General features: G+C 60.2%; 1 protein-coding gene and 2 non-coding genes across 3 annotated transcripts in view; all 3 read left to right on the forward strand.

The window, feature by feature from the left end:
- LOC134544777 (uncharacterized) overlaps positions 1–26,312 on the forward strand; it is a 39,155-nt gene that overhangs the window by 1,582 nt on the left and 11,261 nt on the right. The window contains exons 3-6 of the mRNA XM_063388513.1: positions 11,619–11,735; positions 11,874–11,983; positions 17,183–17,372; positions 20,477–23,004. Of these exons, the coding sequence (XP_063244583.1) occupies positions 11,619–11,735; positions 11,874–11,983; positions 17,183–17,372; positions 20,477–23,004 (2,945 nt within the window). The remainder of the gene's footprint in view (positions 1–11,618; positions 11,736–11,873; positions 11,984–17,182; positions 17,373–20,476; positions 23,005–26,312) is intronic.
- On the forward strand, positions 4,003–4,165 carry LOC134544797 (U1 spliceosomal RNA). Its single transcript, XR_010078054.1, has one exon. It is a non-coding gene; the product is annotated as a U1 spliceosomal RNA (small nuclear RNA).
- LOC134544798 (U1 spliceosomal RNA) lies at positions 10,493–10,655 on the forward strand. Its single transcript, XR_010078055.1, has one exon. It is a non-coding gene; the product is annotated as a U1 spliceosomal RNA (small nuclear RNA).

Genomic DNA, 26,312 nt, shown 5'->3' on the forward strand with positions numbered 1-26,312 from the left:
AGGAGAGGGTGGGGGGGTCAGCGGAGGCAAACGTGGTCGCGAGGTAGGCAGCGACCGCCTCCGATCGCTCAGGGGCAGTCTCCGCCACCCCGGCCGGGTGGGTGAGTGGGGGAATAGTGGTGGGGACCGATCGGAGGCGCCGGACGTAGGTCCACAGAGAGCCGGATGCAGAGGCGAGGGAGCCGAGACGCCGGGTCTCCAAATGCGCCTTCCACGCCGCGACCATCCGGCGGCACCGGCCCCGCAGCAGGAGGAACACCATCCGTGTCAACGGGGACCGGTTGGCCTGCCACAGGCCGCGGAAGCGGTCGCGCAGGACCACGGCGTCACGCAGGTAAGGCGGGAAGGGGGTGATGCGGGTACTTGGAGTGGCCAGCGGAATGTGAGCGGAGGCGGCCGCAGAGACGGCCCGGGTGAATGACACGACGTTGGCGTCGAGACGGTCGGGGGTGTCGAAGGGGAGGGTGAGGTCGAGTGATGATGAGAGGGTGGTCTGGAACCCATTCCAGTCGGCGTTGCGGAAGTCGAAGCGGGGAAGGTGCGGGTTGGAATGGGGGTAGAAGTGAAGGGAGCCGAGGACGGGCAGGTGATCCGAGGCCCCGGCGGTGAGCGTGGTGAGACCAGAGATGATGGGGAGCGGTGTGGTGAGGGCGAGGTCGATGATACTGGGATGACGGTGGTGCTGAGCGGGGAAGAATGTGGGGGTGGCGGGGGCGCAGATGGAGAGGTTAGTACGCCGGAGGAGCTGACGGAGGGAGCTGCCTCGGCGGTTGGCCGCGACGCAGCCCCAGTAGGGATGGGTGGCGTTGAAGTCCCCGGCCAGCACGACATGGGCATCGAGCCGACCGAGGGCGACAACGGCGGCAGAGGGGAAGGCAAATTGGGGTGGGAGATACACGGAGACTAGAGTCAGGGAGTAGGGCTGTCCGAACAGGCGCACGGCCACAGCCTCAGTCGCGGGTGAAGGTGGAATGTGTCGGCGGTGATGGGTGAAGGTGTCGCGCACCAGGAGTGCCACCCCACCCCCCCGACCATCACGGTCGGAGCGGTGGACGGCATATCCCGGGACGCGGAGGGGTACAGCGGGGGTCAGCCAGGTCTCTGATAGGAACACGACATCGGGTGAGTGCTCGTCGACGAGGTGAAGGAAGTCGAGAAGCTTAGGGAGCAAAGAAAAGGCGTTCCAGACTAGGAGCTTAAGGGGCGGCGGGGGATCCATCGAAGAGACCCAGAAGCGCTTGGAGGAGCACCTCGAATCTCTCCGAAGGGGACTTGGCATGGGACAGGGCGGTCAGGGTGCGGCGAATGAAGGGAAAGTACTGCCGAAACAGCTGGATGAGGTCACGTATGATCGCGGTGAATGAAGCGTCGTCAGCGTCCGGTCGGTGAGATGAGGGGTCCTGAGGTGCAGATGGAGATGGCCCGTCGCGGGAGGGGAACAGGGTGGCGGCGGCGGAACCGCGCCGAGTCCAGGCGTTGGAGGTGACGGCGGGAAAGGCACGAGCGTCGGTCAAGTTTGGCGGTCGCGGTCGCGGTGCCGGGGTGGCCTCAGGCTGTTGTCGGGGGGGGTGGCGTCTGAGGTAGGCCTGGTTCACCCGGCAGTCCATGGAAGTCGCGAAGTGCGCCTCGCCGCAATTGACGCACTTCGGAGTCGTCGAAGTGCACTCGCGGGACCGGTGGGGCCCGGCACACTTGAAACAGGCCACCGGCCTCTCGCAGCGTGTGGATGGGTGGCCGGCCTGCTGGCACCGGTAACACTGCGGGACCCGCCCGCTGCCACGATAGCGTTCGACGGAGACCACCCAGCAGCCCAGGGAGCGTAGAGCCAGGAAGGGAGCTGCCTCCCCCAGGTGGTGAGTATTAACCAGGAACGGACGGGTCGTGGCGGTGTCGGTGACGCGGAGCGGAGTGACGGAAGCAACGGGTAGGTCCAGGTCGAGGAGGGCGGCGTGCACCTCCTCGGGGGTAGTGGTGAGTGGGAGACGCTTCAGGACGAGTCGGTCCCCCTTCTCGTCCTGTCGCAGGTGCGTGAAAGGCTGATGGCCGAGCTGGGTGAGGTGGTTGTATAGGAAGGTGTGATCAGCGGCGTTAGAAGTGTAAAAGGAGGTGCGGCCGTCGACGGAGGTGATGGATAGCTTGCCAGAAAGGAGCGACTGAAACGATTGGGCCAGGGTGAAGGGGCTGGTGGTGATGGGGAGGCGGCAGCCGATGGGCGGCATGCGGGTAGGCTTGACGGTGGCGGCGGCGGAGGCAGATGCGGGGGCGGCAGCAGGTTGGGTGGGAGGCCGGGTGCGGGGTCCAGGTGCAGATGCGGAGGTGGATGGTCGAGGCGACGGCTGACGAGCAGCGGAGGTCGATGGCTGAGTCGCGGCGGTCGTAGTCGGTCGGGGGGTGGTGCGGCGGGTGAGGTGTGAGATGCGGGATGACGTGGATGGTGCAGGTGACGAGTCCCGGGACGAGGTCCCCTCCTCGCCGGCGGAGTCGAGCTCGAGGGCGCCAAACCGGTTGGAGATGGAGGTGCGGTCCTCGGCGCGCCCCATCCTCGGCCGCTTCACCGTCCGGCGGGGGAGGCTGAAGCCGGTGTCCATCGGCACGTCCCGGGGGGCCGCAGGCTCGACAGGGATGAGTGGCAGTGAGGGGGAAGGCGCTGAGAATGGTGAGGAGATGGGGTGAGAAGCAGAGGGGGTGAAAGTGCAAACTGTCGTGGTCGTCATGGTGGTGGTCGTGGTGGTGAGGGTTGCTGCCATGGTGACGTCCGGGGTGAAGGGGGTGTCGGAGCAGAAGCCAGGTGGCACCATCTGGTGATGCTTGGACTCCGACACCTTCGTGCAGCGCTCCTGGGTGCGGATCCCGGTCCGGCTGGGGGTGGGGGGCGGCGAGCATCCCTCTGCTCCAGCATCGCCCGAGGCACCCGTCCGGTCTCGGTGGCCACCAGGAGGCCTGGTGTAGTCCCTCAATGGCGGTTGGAGTCGGCCCTCAAAGTCGGAGTCCCCCAGGGGCGGGTCCTCCCCGGACCCCCCCTCGGCCATGCCGACGAGAAACAATCAAGTCGGCAGGCCAAGAGCCACACCTGGGAGGAACTACTCTTCTCGGCCACCTGGTGACAGCCCCAGGAAGCAGCAGCAGCAGTCAGCAGTCAGTTAAAGGTGGAAGAAGATGGAGTGAATATAATAGGAGTGATGCTGAGTAGAACTTGTAAATAAAAATAAAATAATAATTAGTGGAACCCGAGGGTTGAATTTATTTCTGCAGAGTCCCCCCAGCAATGCCCAGGGGGGGACCCTGTTGCTTGCTGCTGAGAGTTACCAGATCCGGATATGCACCCAGCAGCAAGTCTTCGCACCAGAAACGACTGGTCGGATTATAAAAGCACGCGAGGAAAACTCGAATTAACTAAGGAAATCCCTGCAAACCACTCAGAGTAGCACCTAAGAGCAGTTTGAAGGGAAACCAGAGCACGGTTGAAACTTTGAAAATCCGGACTATATAGGAAAAATGTGCGGACCACCACTAATGGTGAAAATAGCGTACGGTCGTGCAGCCTGAAGCCGCGAATCGTCCGAAAATCGCCTCGTGGGACACGGCACTCGATATTTCGTGAAACCCTAGGTATGTTGCTAATGGAAAAAAGTTCCCCTCTCGACTGTGCCGTGGTGCCCGCCTTTTTGCCGAGGCGGACGCGACGACCCGAGTGCCGCCACGCGGCAAACGGTGTAACCAAGTGCCGCCACGCGGCAAACGGGGTAACCAAATGCACGCGGCGGTCGACCGTCGCCGTGGGTACAGAAACAAAGGAAACGAGGTGCGAGTAGAAACGGGCAGTTGTAGGAAGAAATTGTATTTGCATTGTTGGTGTGTACTGTCATGTAGTGTGATGAACTGGCACGGGAGTGTTATGTCTGGGGAAAGAGCTGTTTCGGAGGTAGAAGTACATAACCTCAAAACACGTTGATGAGGTGGTCCGAGCTCCAAGTGAAATAGAAAAGCGAAACACTGCGCAGCATACTTACCTGGCGTAGGGGCTACCCTGATCAAGCAGGGGGTTCCCCCAGGGTGAGGCTCTTCCCTTGCACTTCGGTTGAGCTGACCTCTGCGATTACCCCAAATGTGGGTAACTCGGGCGCGTAATTTTTGGTAGTCGGGACTGCGTTCGCGCTGTCCCGGTGAAAAAATTTCAACTTAGTAGTTGTGAAGTAGTGTTAAGAATTATGTACAGTGAAGTGTAATTTTTTTTTTTTTTTTCATCTGTGTATGGTATGTAATGCATTCGTAGGTCTCAAGTTTACGGTGCCTTGGCGAACAACCCCACCGTCTTGAAAGTGCGGAAGGAAGGTACGTAATTGTGCATGGTAATAGTTGAAAAAAGAAAAAAAAAATTCCCATGAACGATACTTGTCCAATTCGATTTTTCAGATTTCCCCCTCCCCGCCTCACCCCCGGGCCCAGTGGTTTAACGGTAACCGGCCCAGTGTGTAAACACTGGGCACAACAAAAAATTGTTTAAAGACTCATCAAATGTTCCCCTCCACGGAAATCTTTAGTTTTTTTTTTTTTTTAACAAAGGGAACTCCCACTGAAGGGAGTTACCCACCAAAAAATTCATCTTTAATATAAAAAGCGGATACAGGTGAACACAAATAAAACACAACATAGAACACGAATACATGGCCACAAGGGCGAATGGTGACAATCTTTATTCAACACTGACGAAACGGGGCCCCTCCGACGATACCGTCCTAGAGGTCCAGCTGCTTGTTGGGCGGCGAATCTTCTGTGGGCTGCCGGGGGCGACTCGGGGCGCAGAAGGTGCCGGGCCGCAGATGAAGACGGTCCGGAGCAGTGGCGATGTTAGGCAGTAGTTCACTGAGAGCAGAGATCTTGATGGGATGATGCCTGGTAACATTCCTCAGAGCCAACCGTGGACGTGGTGATCACCGTCGTCAGCTGCCGGGCCCACCAGCCGCGACTGCACCAGCGTCAACGTCATCAGGGTCAGGGCGTCTCAAATGATCGTAGGTAAAGAGCGGTCGGCGGGGGTGAGGAGCGTCAGGCAGGGGCTCTGCAAGGAGTCGGATCAGGGGGTTGTCAGAACGCCGGCAGTGGCGGAGAAACTTCTTAGTCACCTTGCAGAGCAGCTCGTGTAAGTGCGGGAGCCCAGTCTGGTCCAGGAGGGTCTGTCGTAAGGTGGCGCGAGGGAGACCGAGCAGGAGGCGGGCACCGAGAAAGTAGGACCGGGTGATCGGACGGAGGTTGTACAGAGAGGAGTGGACCCAAGCCGGGCACGCGTAGAGGAAGTGGGGAAGAACAAAGGAACGGTAGGCAGTCACACGAACGTCGAGAGGGGTGCCGGATGTCGGTCTGAGTATGGTGGCCAGCTGAGCCATGACGGCACGGGACTTGGTGCGGATTGAGTCGAGGTGCGGCAGAAAAGTAAAGGTATTGTCTAGGGTGACCCCCAGATAACGGATGCGAGGCGACCAGGGGATGGCTACGGTGGAGATGACTGGCGGGTGGTCGAGGTGTGGATGAAGTCGGGAGAAGAGGATGGATCGTGATTTAGAGTGATTGAGCCCGATGCCATGCGCGAGGAACTGATTGTTGAGGGAAGTGAGGCCGCGGCCGAGACGGTCGCAGAGCAGCCGCTCGGAAACTGAAGAGGCCAGGAGACAGGTATCATCGGCGTACTGGACAAGATAGGTGCCGGGAGGGGGCTTGAGATCAGAGATGTGGAGGGTAAAAAGTAGCGGTGAGAGAATGGCGCCCTGGGGGACGCCGGCGGAGATGGGGCGGGGGCCGGAGAGGACCCCCTCCACCCGAACCCGGAAGGTGCGACCCTCCAGGAAGGAGCAGAGGAGGCGGATGAGATGAGATGAGAGGTCGGTGGCAGAGAGGCGCTGGAGGAGCTGGGCATGCGGAACGGAATCGAAAGCACGGGCGAGGTCAAGAAGCACCATGCCCGTGTGTTGCCGCCTGGCGAATCCCTGGACCACCAGGTGCTCCACACGGGCAATGGCGTGGGTCGTCGAGTGGCGGGGGCGGAAACCGAACTGGTGGCGGGGTAGAAGGTCCAGGGTGGTGACTTGAAAGAGGAGACGGCGGTGGATCGCCCGTTCCGCGACCTTGGACAGAATAGGAAGAAGCGAGATGGGCCGAAAAGATGAAGGGAGAGACGGGGGCTTGCCAGGTTTGGGGATGGGTGAGACGACGGCGGTTTTCCAGGGGGTGGGGAAGTGGCAGAGGAGGAACATTGCGTTGAAAAGACGGGTCAGAAACACAAGGGCCTTGCGAGGTAGGGCACGGAGCACGGGGGAGGGCAGAGAGTCGTGGCCAGGAGCAGAACGGGGCCGAAGGCGGGCGAGCAGGGTGCGGACCTCGGAAGGCGTGACGAGCGGCAGGGGGAAGGTGGCCGGAAGGGGGGGCAAAGTGACGTGGCGAGACAGGAGGCGGGCCCCGTCCTCGTCGTCCGAAGACTCGGAGGACAGGGAAGGGCCGGGTGCGGATGCGAAGGTGGTCGCCAGGTAGGCGGCCACCGCCTCGGATCGCTCCGAGGCCGTTTCCGCCACACCCGTGGGGGTGGTCAGCGGGGGGATGGTGGTAGGAACCGAGCGGAGACGACGGACGTGAGACCAGAGGGAGCCGGAGCAAGCAGAGAGGGATTGGAGACGCCGAGTCTCCAGACGGGCCCTCCACTCCGCGACCAATCGCCGGCAGCGCCCCCGCAGCACCAGGTACACCCGCCGGTGCAGCAGGGAACGACTAGCCTGCCAGAGGACGCGGAAGCGGTTGCGCAAGGACAAGGCGTCCCGGAGGTAAGGCGGAAATGGGTCGACAAGGGGACGGGGGGGAACCAGAGGTATGTTGGCAGAGGCGGCCGCGGAAATGGCGTCGGTCAGCGAGAGAACGTTGGCGTCAAGGCGGGCAGGGGTATCGAACGGAACAGACAGGTCTATGGCAGCGGAGAGGGAACGCTGAAAACCGCCCCAGTCGGCCTTGGGAAAATCGAAGCGGGGGAGGTGGGGGTTAGAACGGGGGTGAAAGTGAAGTGTGGCAAGAACAGGCAAGTGGTCGGAGGTGCCGGAGGTGATGGTGGTGAGATCCGAGAGAATGGGGAGGGGCGTGGACAGTGCAAAGTCGATGATGCTGGGTTGCCGGTTGAGCTGGGCCGGAAAAAATGTCGGGGTCGGAGGGGCATAAAGAGAGAGAGGAGTACGCCGAAGGAGTTGCCGGAGGGAGCTGCCCCGCCGGTTCGCGGCGGCACAGCCCCAGAAGGGATGGGTGGCGTTGAAGTCCCCGGCCAGCACGACGTGGGCGTCGAGCCGACCGAGGGCGACAACGTCGGCCGTGGGAAAGGCGTACTGAGGGGGGAGGTACAAGGATACCAAGGTCAGGGAGTACGGGAGGCCGTGCAAGCGCACAGCAACCGCCTCGGCCGCGGGGGAAGAAGGGATGCGACGGCGATGATGTGAAATGGTGTTGCGGACGAGTAACGCCACCCCCCCCGCCCCGACCATCGCGATCGGCACGGTGGACCGCATACCCGGGGACCAGGACGGGGGCAGAGGGGGAGAGCCAGGTCTCAGAAAGGAACACGACGTCGGGCGATCGCTCGTGGAGCAGGTGCAAAAGGTCGTGGAGCTTAGGGAGGAGGGAAAAGACGTTCCAGATGAGGACACTAAGGGGAGGGGCGGGATCCATCGAAGAAATTCAGAAGGGCCTGGAGGAGCACTTCGAACTTCTCGGTGGAGGTGCGGGCTCGGGAGAGTGCCGTCAGGACAGACCGGATGAGCGGGAGGTACTGTCGGATGAATGAAATGAAGTCGTGAATGAGGGATGAAAGCGACGAGCAGTCTGAGTCGGAGGCAAGCGGTCGAGAGTCAGAAGAAGGAGCGGAAGGAGGAGGGTGCGAGGTGGCAGAGGGGGGAACAACCGGTACAACGGGGGGAGGGCGTGCCCAAGCATTGGTGGAGAGAGCAGGAAACGTCTTGGGATCGGACAGGGACGGGACAGAGGGCCCGGTCCCCACGGCAGTCGTCGTGGCGTCAGTGAGTCGTTGAGGGTGTCGGCGCAGGTAAGCCTGAATCACGCGACAGTCAGTGGAAGTAGCGAAGTGGGCCCCGTCACAAAGCGTGCAGCGTCGGGTAGTCGAGGTGCAGTCCCGAGACCAGTGGGGCCCAGCGCACTTGAAACAGGCGAGGTCCCGGTGGCATCGGGAGGACGGGTGTCCAGGCCGCTGGCAGCGGTAGCACTGAGGTACGCGCCCCGAGCCGCGGTATTTCTCAACTGCCACCACCCAGCAGCCCAATGTCTTCAACTTCAGGAAGGGGGCTGCCTCACCCAGACCGGATGTAGTGACCAGGAAAGGCCGGGTCGTTGAAGTAGGAGAGGTGCGCATGGCCACCACAGATGCCACAGGTAGGTGCAGGTCGAGCAGGGACTGGGTGACCTCGTCAGCCGTCGTGGAGAGAGGGAGTTTCTTGATCACAACTCGATCGGCACGCTCGTCGGGGCGGAGATGGGTGTAGGGTTTATATCCGAGGCGTTGGAGTTCGTCAAATAGGAGCTGGTGGTCCTGAGGGTTGCTGGTATAAAAGGAGGTGCGGTCATTGACGGAGGTGACAGAGAGAGGACCGGAGAGGAGAGACTGAAAACGTTGTGCAGTGGCGAAGGGGCCGGCTGTGGGCGTGAGAAGGCAGGCGATCGGAGGCATGCGAGGCGTGCGAGGAGTGGAGGTAGGCGGGCGAGGCGCCGCCGAGGAGGAGGCACGAGGCTGCGAGGCTGGAGGGCGGGGTGGAGCACGAGATGAGCTGGGACTCGTCGAAGAGGGGCCCGGGAGAGTGGTGAAGGGCACAGGAGGAGGTTGCGTGTCGGGCCGGTGCCGCTTAGCATGCTGCTTGCGGCGGGGCTTGGCAGTCAAGGGTCGGTCCGAGGAGGCAGCCCCAGCGCCGTCGTCGGTGTCGGTATCCGGTAGACTGAGGAGACTGTCGTAGCGGTTGCTGGTAGGGACGGCATCGTCGGAGGAGTGCTGGTCGGGGTGGGCGCGCTTGACGGTCTTCGTGGGAACGATGAAGCCGGTGTCCATGGGAGTAGCAGTCGCAGCAGGAGGAACGGCGGCAGGCGGTGAGTCGGTCGGCAACAGCGGAAGAGAAGGCGCAGGAGACATGATCGGTGAAGTGATGCAGGCCGTGGTGGTAGTAGTAGTCACAGTTGGTGGTGTTGGAGCAGAGGTAGTCGTAGGCAGAGCGAGGATGGTGGAGACGTCCAGGCCGTGAAGATGTTTCGTCTCGCTGACCTTAATGCAAACAGTCTGGGTGCGCAGCCCGGCTGGCGCGGGGGAGGGAGGCGGAGCCACCCCCCCGACCCCAGCAGCGCCCGCCTCCCCAGACCCGACTTGCATGGTCTCCAAGCGCTGGCGATGCGGTCCACAGTATTGTCGTGGCTGGGGTGGCCGATTGTCAGTAGTCATCTCATCGCCAGAACCGGCCTCGGCCGAGGGCCTCGGACCAAAGTCGTCCCCGCCCTGGTTCGGCGTCATCGGGAGAGAGTCCATTCCAAACTCACCCCTCGGCCTCCCCAATAGGCTACAACTTGGTTGCCGGGAGTCACAAGAAGTGGCCTCGGCCGATGGCCTCTGACCGAGGTCGCCCCCGCCCTGGTTTGGCTTCATCGGGAGGGAGTCCATTCCAAACTCCCCCCTCAGCCGCCCCAATAGGCCGCGACTCGGTGGCGCACAGCACTCACAAGAAGAAGATCTAGGATCTAAGAACTAGATCTACACAAGAGCACTCCTGGTGGTCGACTCAGGAACTAGCAGCAGCAGGTCTCGGCGGCTCGCTGAAATTGCTGAAAGGAAACCAGTTAGTTAATGGCCAAAAGTGCTCAGATTTGCTTCAAAAAGCTTTTAAAAAATTCCCCTGAACAGTTTGATGCCTTTGAAGGGAAACCAGAGCACGGTTGAAACTTTGAAAATCCGGACTATATAGGAAAAATGTGCGGACCACCACTAATGGTGAAAATAGCGTACGGTCGTGCAGCCTGAAGCCGCGAATCGTCCGAAAATCGCCTCGTGGGACACGGCACTCGATATTTCGTGAAACCCTAGGTATGTTGCTAATGGAAAAAAGTTCCCCTCTCGACTGTGCCGTGGTGCCCGCCTTTTTGCCGAGGCGGACGCGACGACCCGAGTGCCGCCACGCGGCAAACGGTGTAACCAAGTGCCGCCACGCGGCAAACGGGGTAACCAAATGCACGCGGCGGTCGACCGTCGCCGTGGGTACAGAAACAAAGGAAACGAGGTGCGAGTAGAAACGGGCAGTTGTAGGAAGAAATTGTATTTGCATTGTTGGTGTGTACTGTCATGTAGTGTGATGAACTGGCACGGGAGTGTTATGTCTGGGGAAAGAGCTGTTTCGGAGGTAGAAGTACATAACCTCAAAACACGTTGATGAGGTGGTCCGAGCTCCAAGTGAAATAGAAAAGCGAAACACTGCGCAGCATACTTACCTGGCGTAGGGGCTACCCTGATCAAGCAGGGGGTTCCCCCAGGGTGAGGCTCTTCCCTTGCACTTCGGTTGAGCTGACCTCTGCGATTACCCCAAATGTGGGTAACTCGGGCGCGTAATTTTTGGTAGTCGGGACTGCGTTCGCGCTGTCCCGGTGAAAAAATTTCAACTTAGTAGTTGTGAAGTAGTGTTAAGAATTATGTACAGTGAAGTGTAATTTTTTTTTTTTTTTTCATCTGTGTATGGTATGTAATGCATTCGTAGGTCTCAAGTTTACGGTGCCTTGGCGAACAACCCCACCGTCTTGAAAGTGCGGAAGGAAGGTACGTAATTGTGCATGGTAATAGTTGAAAAAAGAAAAAAAAAATTCCCATGAACGATACTTGTCCAATTCGATTTTTCAGATTTCCCCCTCCCCGCCTCACCCCCGGGCCCAGTGGTTTAACGGTAACCGGCCCAGTGTGTAAACACTGGGCACAACAAAAAATTGTTTAAAGACTCATCAAATGTTCCCCTCCACGGAAATCTTTAGTTTTTTTTTTTTTTTTTTTTTTTTTTTTTTTTTTTTTTTTTTTTTTTTTTTTTTTTTTTAATATAAGTGGGGCCCCTAGGGGCCCACACACAAAAACATCATTTAATACATAAAGATACATACAAGGCAGTGGACAAGAACACTGTACAGAACATAAACACAAAGATGAAGAACATGACGATGCTGCTGGACCCCGCCAACACGGAGGTTCTTGAAGGTCCCGGCTACTTGTTGGGTGGAGGGGGGGTGAGGGACTGCTGGGGGTGAAGAGATGCTGATCCAGGAGCCGCGCAGCTGATGGAGGCCGCGCGGAGAAAACGGCGATGCTGATGACGATGGGAAGAAGACGGAGTGGCGATGTAGATGGTGAACTATGGTGGCGGGTCCGCGGAGGCTACCGGTGGACGTGGAGGTCTACGCCGTTATCTACCGGGCCCACCGGCCGCCGGGACGTCGTCAGCGTCGTCGTCGGAGTCGTCGCGTAAGTGGTCAGTCGAAAAGAGCGGTCGTCGTGGGTGGGGTGCAGGAGGCAGCGGCTCCGCAAGTTGAAGGATGAGGGGGTTGTCGCTGCGTCGGCATCGGCGTAGGAAGTAAGTTGTCATGGAGCGAAGGAGAGGGTGAAGGTGGGGCAGGCCGGAGTCTGCCAGGAGAGTCAGCCTGGAGGTGGCGCGGGGGAGTCCGAGAAGGAGACGAATCCCCAGGAAGTAGGTGCGGGTAATGGGGCGAAGGTTGAAACGGGATGAATGAACCCACACGGGGGATGCGTAGGTGAAGCGTGGGATGATGTAGGAATGAAATGCGGTGATGCGAACCGGGAGGGGGGTGCCAGATGAGGGTCGCAGTATCGGTGCCAGCTGCGCCAAGACCGCCCTGGATTGAGTCTTCATGGAAGCAAGGTGCGGGATGAAAGTGAAGGTACTGTCCAGGGTCACCCCCAGATAGCGGACCTCGGGTGACCAGGGGATGGCAGTGCTGGAAACTCGTGGGGGGTGGTCCTGGCGTGGGTGGATGCGTGAGAAGAGAATGGATTGGGTCTTCGAGCAGTTCAGCCCGATGCCGTGCGCGAGGAACTGAGTAGAGAGTGATGTGAGCCCGCGGCTCAGGCGGTCGCCGAGCATCCGCTCGGAGACGGAGGAAGCGAGGAGGCAAGTGTCATCGGCGTACTGAACCAGGTGAGTGCCAGGTGGTGGTTGCAGGTCGGCGATGTGAAGGGTGAAGAGAAGGGGTGAAAGGATGGCGCCCTGGGGGACGCCGGCCATGATGTGACGGGGGTCGGAGAGTTCGCCCTCCACCCGAACCCGGAAGGTACGACCCCCCAGGAACGAGCAGATGAGGCGTATGAGATGAGGTGGAAGGTCGGTGGCGGAGAGACGGTGAATGAGTTGTGAATGGGGCACGGAATCAAATGCCCGGGCAAGGTCCAGAAGCACCATGCCCGTGTGTTGGCGCCGTGCGAAACCTTGGACAGCCAGCACCTCCACACGGGCGATGGCGTGGGAGGTGGAGTGACGTTTGCGGAAACCGAACTGGTGATGGGGGAGAAGATGCAAGAGGTTGACGTGAAGGAGAAGGCGTGTGAGAATGGTCCGCTCTGCGACCTTAGAGATGATGGGTAGAAGAGAAATGGGGCGGTACGATGATGGTAGGGAAGGGGGCTTCCCGGGTTTGGGTATGGGTGAGACAATGGCCACTTTCCAAGGGGTGGGGAAATGACAGAGAAGGAACATCGCGTTGATGATGCGGGTAAGGAAGACCGTCGCCTTCCGAGGAAGAGCACGGAGGACGGGTGCAGGCAGAGAGTCGGAACCGGGGGCAGAAGGGGGCTTGAGACGGAGGAGGAGTGTGCGCACCTCCGATGGCGTGGCGAGAGGGAATGGCAGAGAGTCCGGAAGAACGGGCAGAGTGACGTGATGTGCGAGGGGGGGGGGGTGTGTCCCCGTCGTCCGAAGACTCGGAGGAGAGGGTGGGGGGGTCAGCGGAGGCAAACGTGGTCGCGAGGTAGGCAGCGACCGCCTCCGATCGCTCAGGGGCAGTCTCCGCCACCCCGGCCGGGTGGGTGAGTGGGGGAATAGTGGTGGGGACCGATCGGAGGCGCCGGACGTAGGTCCACAGAGAGCCGGATGCAGAGGCGAGGGAGCCGAGACGCCGGGTCTCCAAATGCGCCTTCCACGCCGCGACCATCCGGCGGCACCGGCCCCGCAGCAGGAGGAACACCATCCGTGTCAACGGGGACCGGTTGGCCTGCCACAGGCCGCGGAAGCGGTCGCGCAGGACCACGGCGTCACGCAGGTAAGGCGGGAAGGGGGTGATGCGGGTACTTGGAGTGGCCAGCGGAATGTGAGCGGAGGCGGCCGCAGAGACGGCCCGGGTGAATGACACGACGTTGGCGTCGAGACGGTCGGGGGTGTCGAAGGGGAGGGTGAGGTCGAGTGATGATGAGAGGGTGGTCTGGAACCCATTCCAGTCGGCGTTGCGGAAGTCGAAGCGGGGAAGGTGCGGGTTGGAATGGGGGTAGAAGTGAAGGGAGCCGAGGACGGGCAGGTGATCCGAGGCCCCGGCGGTGAGCGTGGTGAGACCAGAGATGATGGGGAGCGGTGTGGTGAGGGCGAGGTCGATGATACTGGGATGACGGTGGTGCTGAGCGGGGAAGAATGTGGGGGTGGCGGGGGCGCAGATGGAGAGGTTAGTACGCCGGAGGAGCTGACGGAGGGAGCTGCCTCGGCGGTTGGCCGCGACGCAGCCCCAGTAGGGATGGGTGGCGTTGAAGTCCCCGGCCAGCACGACATGGGCATCGAGCCGACCGAGGGCGACAACGGCGGCAGAGGGGAAGGCAAATTGGGGTGGGAGATACACGGAGACTAGAGTCAGGGAGTAGGGCTGTCCGAACAGGCGCACGGCCACAGCCTCAGTCGCGGGTGAAGGTGGAATGTGTCGGCGGTGATGGGTGAAGGTGTCGCGCACCAGGAGTGCCACCCCACCCCCCCGACCATCACGGTCGGAGCGGTGGACGGCATATCCCGGGACGCGGAGGGGTACAGCGGGGGTCAGCCAGGTCTCTGATAGGAACACGACATCGGGTGAGTGCTCGTCGACGAGGTGAAGGAAGTCGAGAAGCTTAGGGAGCAAAGAAAAGGCGTTCCAGACTAGGAGCTTAAGGGGCGGCGGGGGATCCATCGAAGAGACCCAGAAGCGCTTGGAGGAGCACCTCGAATCTCTCCGAAGGGGACTTGGCATGGGACAGGGCGGTCAGGGTGCGGCGAATGAAGGGAAAGTACTGCCGAAACAGCTGGATGAGGTCACGTATGATCGCGGTGAATGAAGTGTCGTCAGCGTCCGGTCGGTGAGATGAGGGGTCCTGAGGTGCAGATGGAGATGGCCCGTCGCGGGAGGGGAACAGGGTGGCGGCGGCGGAACCGCGCCGAGTCCAGGCGTTGGAGGTGACGGCGGGAAAGGCACGAGCGTCGGTCAAGTTTGGCGGTCGCGGTCGCGGTGCCGGGGTGGCCTCAGGCTGTTGTCGGGGGGGGGTGGCGTCTGAGGTAGGCCTGGTTCACCCGGCAGTCCATGGAAGTCGCGAAGTGCGCCTCGCCGCAATTGACGCACTTCGGAGTCGTCGAAGTGCACTCGCGGGACCGGTGGGGCCCGGCACACTTGAAACAGGCCACCGGCCTCTCGCAGCGTGTGGATGGGTGGCCGGCCTGCTGGCACCGGTAACACTGCGGGACCCGCCCGCTGCCACGATAGCGTTCGACGGAGACCACCCAGCAGCCCAGGGAGCGTAGAGCCAGGAAGGGAGCTGCCTCCCCCAGGTGGTGAGTATTAACCAGGAACGGACGGGTCGTGGCGGTGTCGGTGACGCGGAGCGGAGTGACGGAAGCAACGGGTAGGTCCAGGTCGAGGAGGGCGGCGTGCACCTCCTCGGGGGTAGTGGTGAGTGGGAGACGCTTCAGGACGAGTCGGTCCCCCTTCTCGTCCTGTCGCAGGTGCGTGAAAGGCTGATGGCCGAGCTGGGTGAGGTGGTTGTATAGGAAGGTGTGATCAGCGGCGTTAGAAGTGTAAAAGGAGGTGCGGCCGTCGACGGAGGTGATGGATAGCTTGCCAGAAAGGAGCGACTGAAACGATTGGGCCAGGGTGAAGGGGCTGGTGGTGATGGGGAGGCGGCAGCCGATGGGCGGCATGCGGGTAGGCTTGACGGTGGCGGCGGCGGAGGCAGATGCGGGGGCGGCAGCAGGTTGGGTGGGAGGCCGGGTGCGGGGTCCAGGTGCAGATGCGGAGGTGGATGGTCGAGGCGACGGCTGACGAGCAGCGGAGGTCGATGGCTGAGTCGCGGCGGTCGTAGTCGGTCGGGGGGTGGTGCGGCGGGTGAGGTGTGAGATGCGGGATGACGTGGATGGTGCAGGTGACGAGTCCCGGGACGAGGTCCCCTCCTCGCCGGCGGAGTCGAGCTCGAGGGCGCCAAACCGGTTGGAGATGGAGGTGCGGTCCTCGGCGCGCCCCATCCTCGGCCGCTTCACCGTCCGGCGGGGGAGGCTGAAGCCGGTGTCCATCGGCACGTCCCGGGGGGCCGCAGGCTCGACAGGGATGAGTGGCAGTGAGGGGGAAGGCGCTGAGAATGGTGAGGAGATGGGGTGAGAAGCAGAGGGGGTGAAAGTGCAAACTGTCGTGGTCGTCATGGTGGTGGTCGTGGTGGTGAGGGTTGCTGCCATGGTGACGTCCGGGGTGAAGGGGGTGTCGGAGCAGAAGCCAGGTGGCACCATCTGGTGATGCTTGGACTCCGACACCTTCGTGCAGCGCTCCTGGGTGCGGATCCCGGTCCGGCTGGGGGTGGGGGGCGGCGAGCATCCCTCTGCTCCAGCATCGCCCGAGGCACCCGTCCGGTCTCGGTGGCCACCAGGAGGCCTGGTGTAGTCCCTCAATGGCGGTTGGAGTCGGCCCTCAAAGTCGGAGTCCCCCAGGGGCGGGTCCTCCCCGGACCCCCCCTCGGCCATGCCGACGAGAAACAATCAAGTCGGCAGGCCAAGAGCCACACCTGGGAGGAACTACTCTTCTCGGCCACCTGGTGACAGCCCCAGGAAGCAGCAGCAGCAGTCAGCAGTCAGTTAAAGGTGGAAGAAGATGGAGTGAATATAATAGGAGTGATGCTGAGTAGAACTTGTAAATAAAAATAAAATAATAATTAGTGGAACCCGAGGGTTGAATTTATTTCTGCAGAGTCCCCCCAGCAATGCCCAGGGGGGGACCCTGTTGCTTGCTGCTGAGAGTTACCAGATCCGGATATGCACCCAGCAGCAAGTCTTCGCACCAGAAACGACTGGTCGGATTATAAAAGCACGCGAGGAAAACTCGAATTAACTAAGGAAATCCCTGCAAACCACTCAGAGTAGCACCTAAGAGCAGTTTGAAGGGAAACCAGAGCACGGTTGAAACTTTGAAAATCCGGACTATATAGGAAAAATGTGCGGACCACCACTAATGGTGAAAATAGCGTACGGTCGTGCAGCCTGAAGCCGCGAATCGTCCGAAAATCGCCTCGTGGGACACGGCACTCGATATTTCGTGAAACCCTAGGTATGTTGCTAATGGAAAAAAGTTCCCCTCTCGACTGTGCCGTGGTGCCCGCCTTTTTGCCGAGGCGGACGCGACGACCCGAGTGCCGCCACGCGGCAAACGGTGTAACCAAGTGCCGCCACGCGGCAAACGGGGTAACCAAATGCACGCGGCGGTCGACCGTCGCCGTGGGTACAGAAACAAAGGAAACGAGGTGCGAGTAGAAACGGGCAGTTGTAGGAAGAAATTGTATTTGCATTGTTGGTGTGTACTGTCATGTAGTGTGATGAACTGGCACGGGAGTGTTATGTCTGGGGAAAGAGCTGTTTCGGAGGTAGAAGTACATAACCTCAAAACACGTTGATGAGGTGGTCCGAGCTCCAAGTGAAATAGAAAAGCGAAACACTGCGCAGCATACTTACCTGGCGTAGGGGCTACCCTGTGTGCGGGTCGTTTTGAGTGTGCTTACGCGCGTAGTTGTGCTCTTTTCGCTGAATTTCGGTTTTCCCCCCCTCCCCGCTTCACCCCCGGGTCCATCGGTTTTGCTGTAACCCCGCGAGTGTGTAAATTCCTGGTCGTGTGCGCGTGCGTCGGTGCTGCCGCCTAGCGGCGGCAGTCAGAAGCTGCTGGAGTTGCGGTGCCTGGTGCTGCTCCTGGTGGCGGGATCTACAAGCTGCTGGCCTGCGCGGGACTTCGCCGAGCGCCGCCTGGATGGTGCTGCCCCTGGTGGCGGCCTGCGCAACTCCGTGCTGCCCGCGCCCTGTGTCGTCATCGCAGGCGATCGTCTGCTGAATAATGTGAGCCCGACCCATATTTCACGCCCGATTCCGATCTGTTTCATTTCCCTTATTTTCTGGTTTATTTTTATGCTACTTGTGGTTCCACATTCTTTCCTTGCTGGTTCTATTAATTTTCTGCGCATTCATTTACCGTTTTTGCTGTTCTTGCTTGCTGCTCCCTGCGACGAGTCCGTGTGTCATGGCCGCCTGGTCTCTCGTTTCGTTCTTATAAATTTTGCTTGGCCGCTTCGTGCGTTTATGTTTGCACTCTTAATTACTGCTGTGCTTATTTCTGTTTTTCTATTTGCAGAATATTTCTTGGCCCTTGCTCTGTGTCGCGCGCGCGGTTTCTTTGCATTTTCTGTGTTCGTGATTTTTTCGTTTTGCTGTCTGCGACCTCGTGGCATTTTTGTGGTCGTCATTTCGTGTATATTTGCTTTGTACTTTCGTGTTTCGGCCCTGTATTTTTCTTGCTTTCTGTTTTTGTGCTTGGGCCTCGTGTACTTAGCGGTTTTGCGTGTTTTTTGTTGCCGTTTTGTTTATTTCGTATTTTTGTGGTTCGTGTTTCCTGTTTGTGGTAATTGTCTCGCTGGCCATCTTGTCTTCTTCGGCTTGCCTGGTGGGTGGCCTTCGGCAGTCCAGCATACAGCCAGCACTTGTTTTCGGTTGCTGTTAATGGCCGCCTTCGCGGCGAACAATCGATCCTTGTTGGCCTCGTTAATTGGAGCGCGGCATACTTGCGATCATTTTCTTGCATTTAATTTTCTGTTTCTGCGGGCGAGTTCTTTTGTGTGTTCTTTTTGCTGTTCCTTTGTTTCATTAATTTCTTCTCATTATGGCGAGTGAACCTTCTTGCACGAACATTACCTGTACGTCGGATACCGATGTTTACGAACATTATTATATCTCTGAGGGTCTTGCCCAGCCTGCGCGTTCTGGGGCTCTTTCCCAGCCTTCTGTTTGTGTGGCTGTCAGCGCGGTGGCGCCTGGCTGCATTGTGTCGCCTGTGATGTCCTCCTCGCAGCCTGAGCGGATTGCGCGGCCTTTGTCTCGGCAACTGGCGCGTGTTGATGGTGCTGGTGGCGCCGGCCCCCGGCCTGGGGCTGGGGCGCGGCGCTCCCTCAGTCTTGATCGGCGGGCGGATGGCCCCCGTACGCGTACCCAGTCCTCGTACGTTGGATCCAAGCAGCCTGGGGGGAGTGGCGTGCCGCCGCCGCCTGTGGCAGATCCCTACGCGGCCCGGCAACCCAGCCTGACGCCGCCAGCTGTTTCGGAGGTGGCCCAGCCCCCGGTTGAGTCGCGCCAGCTGTCTGAGGCGGATGCTGCTGTTCCTGCTGCGGTGGGGCTGCCGGTGGTCTCCCTCCGGTGTGCCACTACCACCGCCACCACCTCCAGTGTGACGACGACCAGCCGGACCACTGCTGCTGGAGGACATGTCCTTGCTGTGCCCGACTATTCACTGCGGTATCGTGGCATGGTGGGCGATTCCGCTGCGCCTGCTGACACCGTGGTGCCTGCGGCAGCGGCTGGCGCGCCTGCGCCGCCCGTCTCGTCGGGTGCTGGGGAACCTGTGTCTGTTTATTCAGGTCCCCCATTGGTGGTGCCCCGTCCGAAGCCCCAGGTGGTGGCTCCGGGCGTCCAGGAGCCGGTGCAGCTGGGCAAGAGAAAGCGCGTTGCGGCCCAGGGAGATTCTTTGCTGTCCCCTGACTCGGAGCGTGAGGAGCCTGGCGGTGGTTCTGGTGGGCCTTTGCCTCCCCGGGCCATGCCGCCGCCCCGTGGGAAGCGCCCCAAGGCTGGGGGTGCCCGCGGCCGGTCTTCTCGGCTGTCGCAGACCTCCAGTGGATTGTCTACCTCTCGTGACGATCTTTCAGATATCTCGGCTGTTGCTGGCCCCAGCTCTGGCCGCCAGGCGCGTCCGCCTGTGCCCAGTGTGCCCTCGCCCCGGCCGGCGGTGTCCTCTGCTGGTGGTGCGCCGGCCCCTGCGCCGCCTCTTACTGGACGGAAGTCCTGGCCGCCTGTCATCGTGTGCCAGGGCGGTCTTTCGCCCACTGCGCTGAGAGACTTGCGGGATCTGCGGCCGCATTTCACCGCTGACTTTGAGGCCAAGAGTTTTGCTCGTACGTCCACGTTTCAGATGCGCAACAAGGCGGACTTCGAGAAGATGCGCACCATTCTGCGGGAACGTGGCATGGCGTTCCACACCTGGGCCAGTCAGGAGGACAGGAATGCTCGGGTGGTGATCCGGAACCTCCACCTGGACACCCCGGTGGAGCTCATCTCCGAGTTCCTGACGGAGCAGGGCATTGCCCACAGCAAGGTGGTGCGTATGGGCAGCAGGGGGCCCCAGCCCACGCCGTGGCCGCTCTTTCTCGTGGTGCTGGACGGCGTGACGCAGAAGGCGCAGGCTCTCCAGCTGAAGCACCTGGGCCACGTTGCGGTCAAGGTGGAGCTGTACCGTGGCAGCCTCCGGGCTGTCCAATGTTATCGGTGCCAGGAGTTCGGCCATTCCAGCCACAACTGTGACAACCCTGCAGTGTGTGTGCGCTGTGGGGGGGCCCACCGGTCCACCGAATGCTCTCTTGATCCTGCCTCTCCGCCCAGGTGTGCGCTGTGTGGCCTGGATCACCCGGCCAACTTCTCAGGCTGTCCTTCTCGGTTGGCGTACGAGGAGCGTCAGGCGCGCCGCCGCAGGCCTCCAGCCCGGGGCCCTGGCGGGTTTGATGCGACCCAGGGCAGTCAGTTTCCAGGTCTGCCGGCCTCTCGTCGTGATGGAGTGGACTACGCGGGGGCGGTTGCGGGCACTTCCCGCGGCCGGCCTGCTGCTGGCGGTGCTGATGCGCCCCCCGAGGGCGGGCGCGGCCTGGCTGCTGACGTGCAGGAGATCATCCGCCTGCTGAAGGACCTGCGCCTCTCGTCCTGGTTGCAGTGCATCCGGCGCACGCTTGTTGCCCTGGCGCGTGCCCCCACTCTCCTGGAGAAGGGCGAGGTGCTGCTGTCTGCTCTGCTGCGGCTCTTCGGCGATGACGCTGCTGGGCCCGGGCAGGCTGTGCCCGCCGCTGGTGCTGCCTCTAATGACTAGCCTGCTTCTGTGGAATGCCCGGTCTGTCCGTTATCATTCCCAGGAGCTGGCCGACATCCTTCACCGCTGGACGCCCGACCTGGTGCTGCTCACCGAGACCTGGCTCAAGCCGCACTTGGCGCTTGACGTCCCGGGCTACGTGTGCCACCGGGCTGACCGCCATGCTGGGCCGCGGGGCGGGGTTGCTGTGCTGGTGCGGTGCCACATCCCCCACTACCGCCGTGCTGTTCCTGCGCTGGCCGCGGCGGAGGCGGTGGCTGTTCGGCTGACGTCCACGCGCCCGGCCCTCACGGTGGCGGCCGTCTACCTGCAGCCTAATCGGGTGCTGCCCGCGGCGGACCTGCTGCTGCTGGCCCGGCTGGATGGTGCTGTCCTGCTGGCTGGCGATTTTAACTGCCGCCATACTCGCTGGGGCTGCGCCGCCGACACCTTCCGTGGCCGCGCCCTCTTGCGGTTCACCGCAGCGTGCGACCTCACCATCCATGCGCCTCCTTCGCCTACTTACTGTCCTACCCGGGCTAACCAGCGCCCTTCTGTTCTGGATTTGTGCCTGACCACCCAACGGCTCACCGTCGTTTCCTTGGCCGTCCTCTCTGACCTCGCCTCGGATCACTTACCGGTGGTCGGTGTTCTCCAGGGTCTTCTGGCTGCTGGCCCTCCTCTGCGGCGGCGCGACTACCAGCGGGCGGATTGGCCGGCCTTTCGGAGGCACCTGGATGACCAGCTGGACCTGGGGCTGACGGTGGCGACCCCTGAGGACCTGGATGACGTGGTGGAGCGGTTCGCTGCCGCCATTGGCTGTGCGGAGCGTGCGGCCATCCCGTTGCGGCCTGTGCGCCCGGGGGGCAAGCCTTTGCCACCACCCCTGCGTGCGCTGATCCGGATGCGGAATGCTGCCCGGCGTTGCTGGCAGCGCCTGCGCCACCCCCAGGCGCTGGAGGAATACCGGTACTACAAGGGCCGCTGCCGCCGTGCCGTTACCGACTGGCAGGCCTCTCAGCACCTTCTGGCCTTGCAGTCTTTATCGGCGCAGACGGGCTCGGTGTGGGGCTACGTCCGGGGCCTGCGCTCCCGTGCCGCTGGTGTCCCGCCGCTACAGTCTGGTCAGCGCTTCCTGGATGACCCCCGGGATAAAGCGGAGCTGTTGGCGGGCCACTTCGAGTCCACCTTCGTGCCGCACGCTGTCCCGGCGGCTGGGCCGACCGCTGCCGCCTTCCGGGATCTGCCGCCGCTGCCGCTCCCGGCCGCCGTGGGCTCCCTGCTGGTCACGCCTCGTGAGGTGGAGCGTGCCGTGGGCCGGCTGAAGCTGGGGAAGGCTCCTGGCCCTGATGGTGTGCGCCCCGTTTTGGTGAAATCCCTCTCCCGGAAGGCGCTTATTTATTTCACCAAGCTGTGCAACTTCAGTCTTCTTCTGGCGCACTTTCCTCTGCCGTGGCGTCATGCTGTGATCGTCCCGGTCCCCAAGACACACCCTGCCTCTCCAGATGTTGCCCAGTACCGGCCTATCTCTCTGCTGTCTTGCCTCTCCAAGGTGTTCGAACGCATGCTTCTTGGTCGCCTGGGGCTGCATCTAGCGGTCCATGGTTCCCTGCCTGATTTCCAGTTTGGGTTCCGCCGGCACTTGTCGGCCCTCCATGCTGTTGCGTACGTGTCCGACCTGATTACGGCCGGCTTCAACCGGCGGGCGCATTCCATCCTCGTGCTGCTGGACTTGAAGCGCGCCTTCGACTCGGTCCACCATGCCGCTTTGGTGCACAAGCTGCGGCAGACGGAGCTCAGTCCTCATCTGCTGAATCTCCTACAGAGTTTCCTCGCTGACCGCACGTTTGCTGTCCGAGTTGGTGGCGCGCTCTCCGGGATTCATCGGGTGGCTGCTGGAGTGCCGCAGGGGGCGATCCTGAGTCCTACGCTGTTCGCTGTGTTCCTGGCGGACATGGCGCCCCCGCCTGGGGCTACTTTGGCGCTCTACGCAGACGACACGGCGGTCCTGGTGACCGGCGACGATGCGCAGGTGCTGCAAGCGCAGGCGCAGGTGGCGTTGCGTCATTTGAGCGGCTACATGGCCTCCTGGGGTATCTTACCCAATCCTGCGAAGACCCAGGTGCTCTTCTGCACCAAGCGCCGCCGGCGGCCCCCGGCCCCACTGGTGCTCCTGGGCGTCTTGCTGCCGTACTTGCCTGCCGTGAAGTACCTGGGGGTGTTGCTGGACGCCACCTTCACCTGGCAGCCCCACATCACGGCGGCGGTTCGGAAGACCCGGATTCTGCACAGGACGTTGCGGCCGGTGCTGGGGGCGCGGAGTGGCGTGCCTCAGCCGACGCGGCTGTTGGTGTACAAGACCTACATCCTGCCGGTCTTGCTGTACGCATCGGTGGTTTGGGCGACGCTCCCCCGGACTTGCTGGCGCCCCATCAATTCGGTGCTGCACGCTGGCCTGCGTCTGGTGCTCGGGTACCCGCTGTGGACGCCCGTGGAATTGTTGTACCGCCTCTCTGGACTCCGGCGGCCGGTGGAGATGGTTGCTGCCTTCGCCCAGCGGTTCTTCCGACGCAACGAGCGCAGCCTCAACCCGTTGGTGCGGTCCATCGGTGACTACGACGTTGCGGAGCCCCATGCGCATCCTCGGATACGAGACTTTCTTCGTGCCGATCCCCCCTAACTTTGACATTTTTACGTGCTGTGCGTCGTTTGTCTCTTGCGGTCTTTGGTGTGCCTTGTGTGCTTCGGTGTGTTTGTGTTTTTCTTTTTCAGGTTATTTTGGACTGTAATTGGTTACTTGTGTCAGGGTGATGATTGTATATTAGTGTCTTGTTTGCTGTTTGTGTTTATTAAATGAGTGTTTTGTGTGCCTTCCCCCTCCCTCCTAGGCCCACTTGGTTCTTTGTTAGGGTTCGGGGGGGTGCTCTTGTTCAGCCTTCTGCTGTAATTTATTTATTTAGGGTTCTGTGTCCTTGTTTAACTTCTTGCCTGCGCTGGGTGTATTTTGTGCTTTTGTTCTGCGCCACGCTTTTCGTGGGTGCCTCCTGGCCTCTTTCTGGCCTTTTTATTGTTGGGGCTTTAGTTTTTAAACGGATCCCCCATTAGTTTGCTGTTTCTGCTATCACTTGTGCTTATTATATATTTTTAATTATTTCACTGTTTCTGAGACCAATGTGGCTGCCTTCCTTTAATTTAGGGATTTTTTATTCGCCTCACTAGGCATTCTTTTTGCGATGTTTTTAATCGTCGCTTTCTTTTGTTGCCGCGACCCGCGAGTGTTCGGGTCGCCTCTTTTCCTCCTTTTTATGGTTTCGGTGGCATATTGCCGCCCATGCATAGTTTTCGTTTTTTTGTCTCGTGGTTGTTTTTGGGGTTTTTACTCCCCGCTTTTCGTCTCGCTAGCCGTTTAGGGGCTTCTCCTGTTGCCTGTTCTTGCTTCCTTTTTCCTTTTTCAATTTGTTTCGGGGTTTTTCGTGTTTTTCCCCCAATTTGTTTTCGACTTGTTTTCTGCCTTTCTTTTTCAGTGTTTTTCTTTTCAATTTGTTTTCATGTAAGAGCCTGCGGCTGAGGCATGTATTGTTCCTTTTTCCTTGTAAACCGATCACAGGTGTATTTTATTTTCTGTCAATACAATTATTTGAACTTGAACTTGAACTTGCACTTCGGTTGAGCTGACCTCTGCGATTACCCCAAATGTGGGTAACTCGGGCGCGTAATTTTTGGTAGTCGGGACTGCGTTCGCGCTGTCCCGGTGAAAAAATTTCAACTTAGTAGTTGTGAAGTAGTGTTAAGAATTATGTACAGTGAAGTGTAATTTTTTTTTTTTTTTTCATCTGTGTATGGTATGTAATGCATTCGTAGGTCTCAAGTTTACGGTGCCTTGGCGAACAACCCCACCGTCTTGAAAGTGCGGAAGGAAGGTACGTAATTGTGCATGGTAATAGTTGAAAAAAGAAAAAAAAAATTCCCATGAACGATACTTGTCCAATTCGATTTTTCAGATTTCCCCCTCCCCGCCTCACCCCCGGGCCCAGTGGTTTAACGGTAACCGGCCCAGTGTGTAAACACTGGGCACAACAAAAAATTGTTTAAAGACTCATCAAATGTTCCCCTCCACGGAAATCTTTAGTTTTTTTTTTTTTTTTTTTTTTTTTTTTTTTTTTTTTTTTTTTTTTTTTTTTTTTTTTTTTTTTTTTTTTATAAGTGGGGCCCCTAGGGGCCCACACACAAAAACATCATTTAATACATAAAGATACATACAAGGCAGTGGACAAGAACACTGTACAGAACATAAACACAAAGATGAAGAACATGACGATGCTGCTGGACCCCGCCAACGGAGGTTCTTGAAGGTCCCGGCTACTTGTTGGGTGGAGGGGGGGTGAGGGACTGCTGGGGGTGAAGAGATGCTGATCCAGGAGCCGCGCAGCTGATGGAGGCCGCGCGGAGAAAACGGCGATGCTGATGACGATGGGAAGAAGACGGAGTGGCGATGTAGATGGTGAACTATGGTGGCGGGTCCGCGGAGGCTACCGGTGGACGTGGAGGTCTACGCCGTCATCTACCGGGCCCACCGGCCGCCGGGACGTCGTCAGCGTCGTCGTCGGAGTCGTCGCGTAAGTGGTCAGTCGAAAAGAGCGGTCGTCGTGGGTGGGGTGCAGGAGGCAGCGGCTCCGCAAGTTGAAGGATGAGGGGGTTGTCGCTGCGTCGGCATCGGCGTAGGAAGTAAGTTGTCATGGAGCGAAGGAGAGGGTGAAGGTGGGGCAGGCCGGAGTCTGCCAGGAGAGTCAGCCTGGAGGTGGCGCGGGGGAGTCCGAGAAGGAGACGAATCCCCAGGAAGTAGGTGCGGGTAATGGGGCGAAGGTTGAAACGGGATGAATGAACCCACACGGGGGATGCGTAGGTGAAGCGTGGGATGACGTAGGAATGAAATGCGGTGATGCGAACCGGGAGGGGGGTGCCAGATGAGGGTCGCAGTATCGGTGCCAGCTGCGCCAAGACCGCCCTGGATTGAGTCTGCATGGAAGCAAGGTGCGGGATGAAAGTGAAGGTACTGTCCAGGGTCACCCCCAGATAGCGGACCTCGGGTGACCAGGGGATGGCAGTGCTGGAAACTCGTGGGGGGTGGTCCTGGCGTGGGTGGATGCGGGAGAAGAGAATGGATTGGGTCTTCGAGCAGTTCAGCCCGATGCCGTGCGCGAGGAACTGAGTAGAGAGTGATGTGAGCCCGCGGCTCAGGCGGTCGCCGAGCATCCGCTCGGAGACGGAGGAAGCGAGGAGGCAAGTGTCATCGGCGTACTGAACCAGGTGAGTGCCAGGTGGTGGTTGCAGGTCGGCGATGTGAAGGGTGAAGAGAAGGGGTGAAAGGATGGCGCCCTGGGGGACGCCGGCCATGATGTGACGGGGGTCGGAGAGTTCGCCCTCCACCCGAACCCGGAAGGTACGACCCCCCAGGAACGAGCAGATGAGGCGTATGAGATGAGGTGGAAGGTCGGTGGCGGAGAGACGGTGAATGAGTTGTGAATGGGGCACGGAATCAAATGCCCGGGCAAGGTCCAGAAGCACCATGCCCGTGTGTTGGCGCCGTGCGAAACCTTGGACAGCCAGCACCTCCACACGGGCGATGGCGTGGGAGGTGGAGTGACGTTTGCGGAAACCGAACTGGTGATGGGGGAGAAGATGCAAGAGGTTGACGTGAAGGAGAAGGCGTGTGAGAATGGTCCGCTCTGCGACCTTAGAGATGATGGGTAGAAGAGAAATGGGGCGGTACGATGATGGTAGGGAAGGGGGCTTCCCGGGTTTGGGTATGGGTGAGACAATGGCCACTTTCCAAGGGGTGGGGAAATGACAGAGAAGGAACATCGCGTTGATGATGCGGGTAAGGAAGACCGTCGCCTTCC

The sequence above is a fragment of the Bacillus rossius genome, unplaced genomic scaffold (assembly GCF_032445375.1).
Source record: "Bacillus rossius redtenbacheri isolate Brsri unplaced genomic scaffold, Brsri_v3 Brsri_v3_scf50, whole genome shotgun sequence".
Classification (NCBI taxonomy): Eukaryota; Metazoa; Arthropoda; class Insecta; order Phasmatodea; family Bacillidae; genus Bacillus; species Bacillus rossius.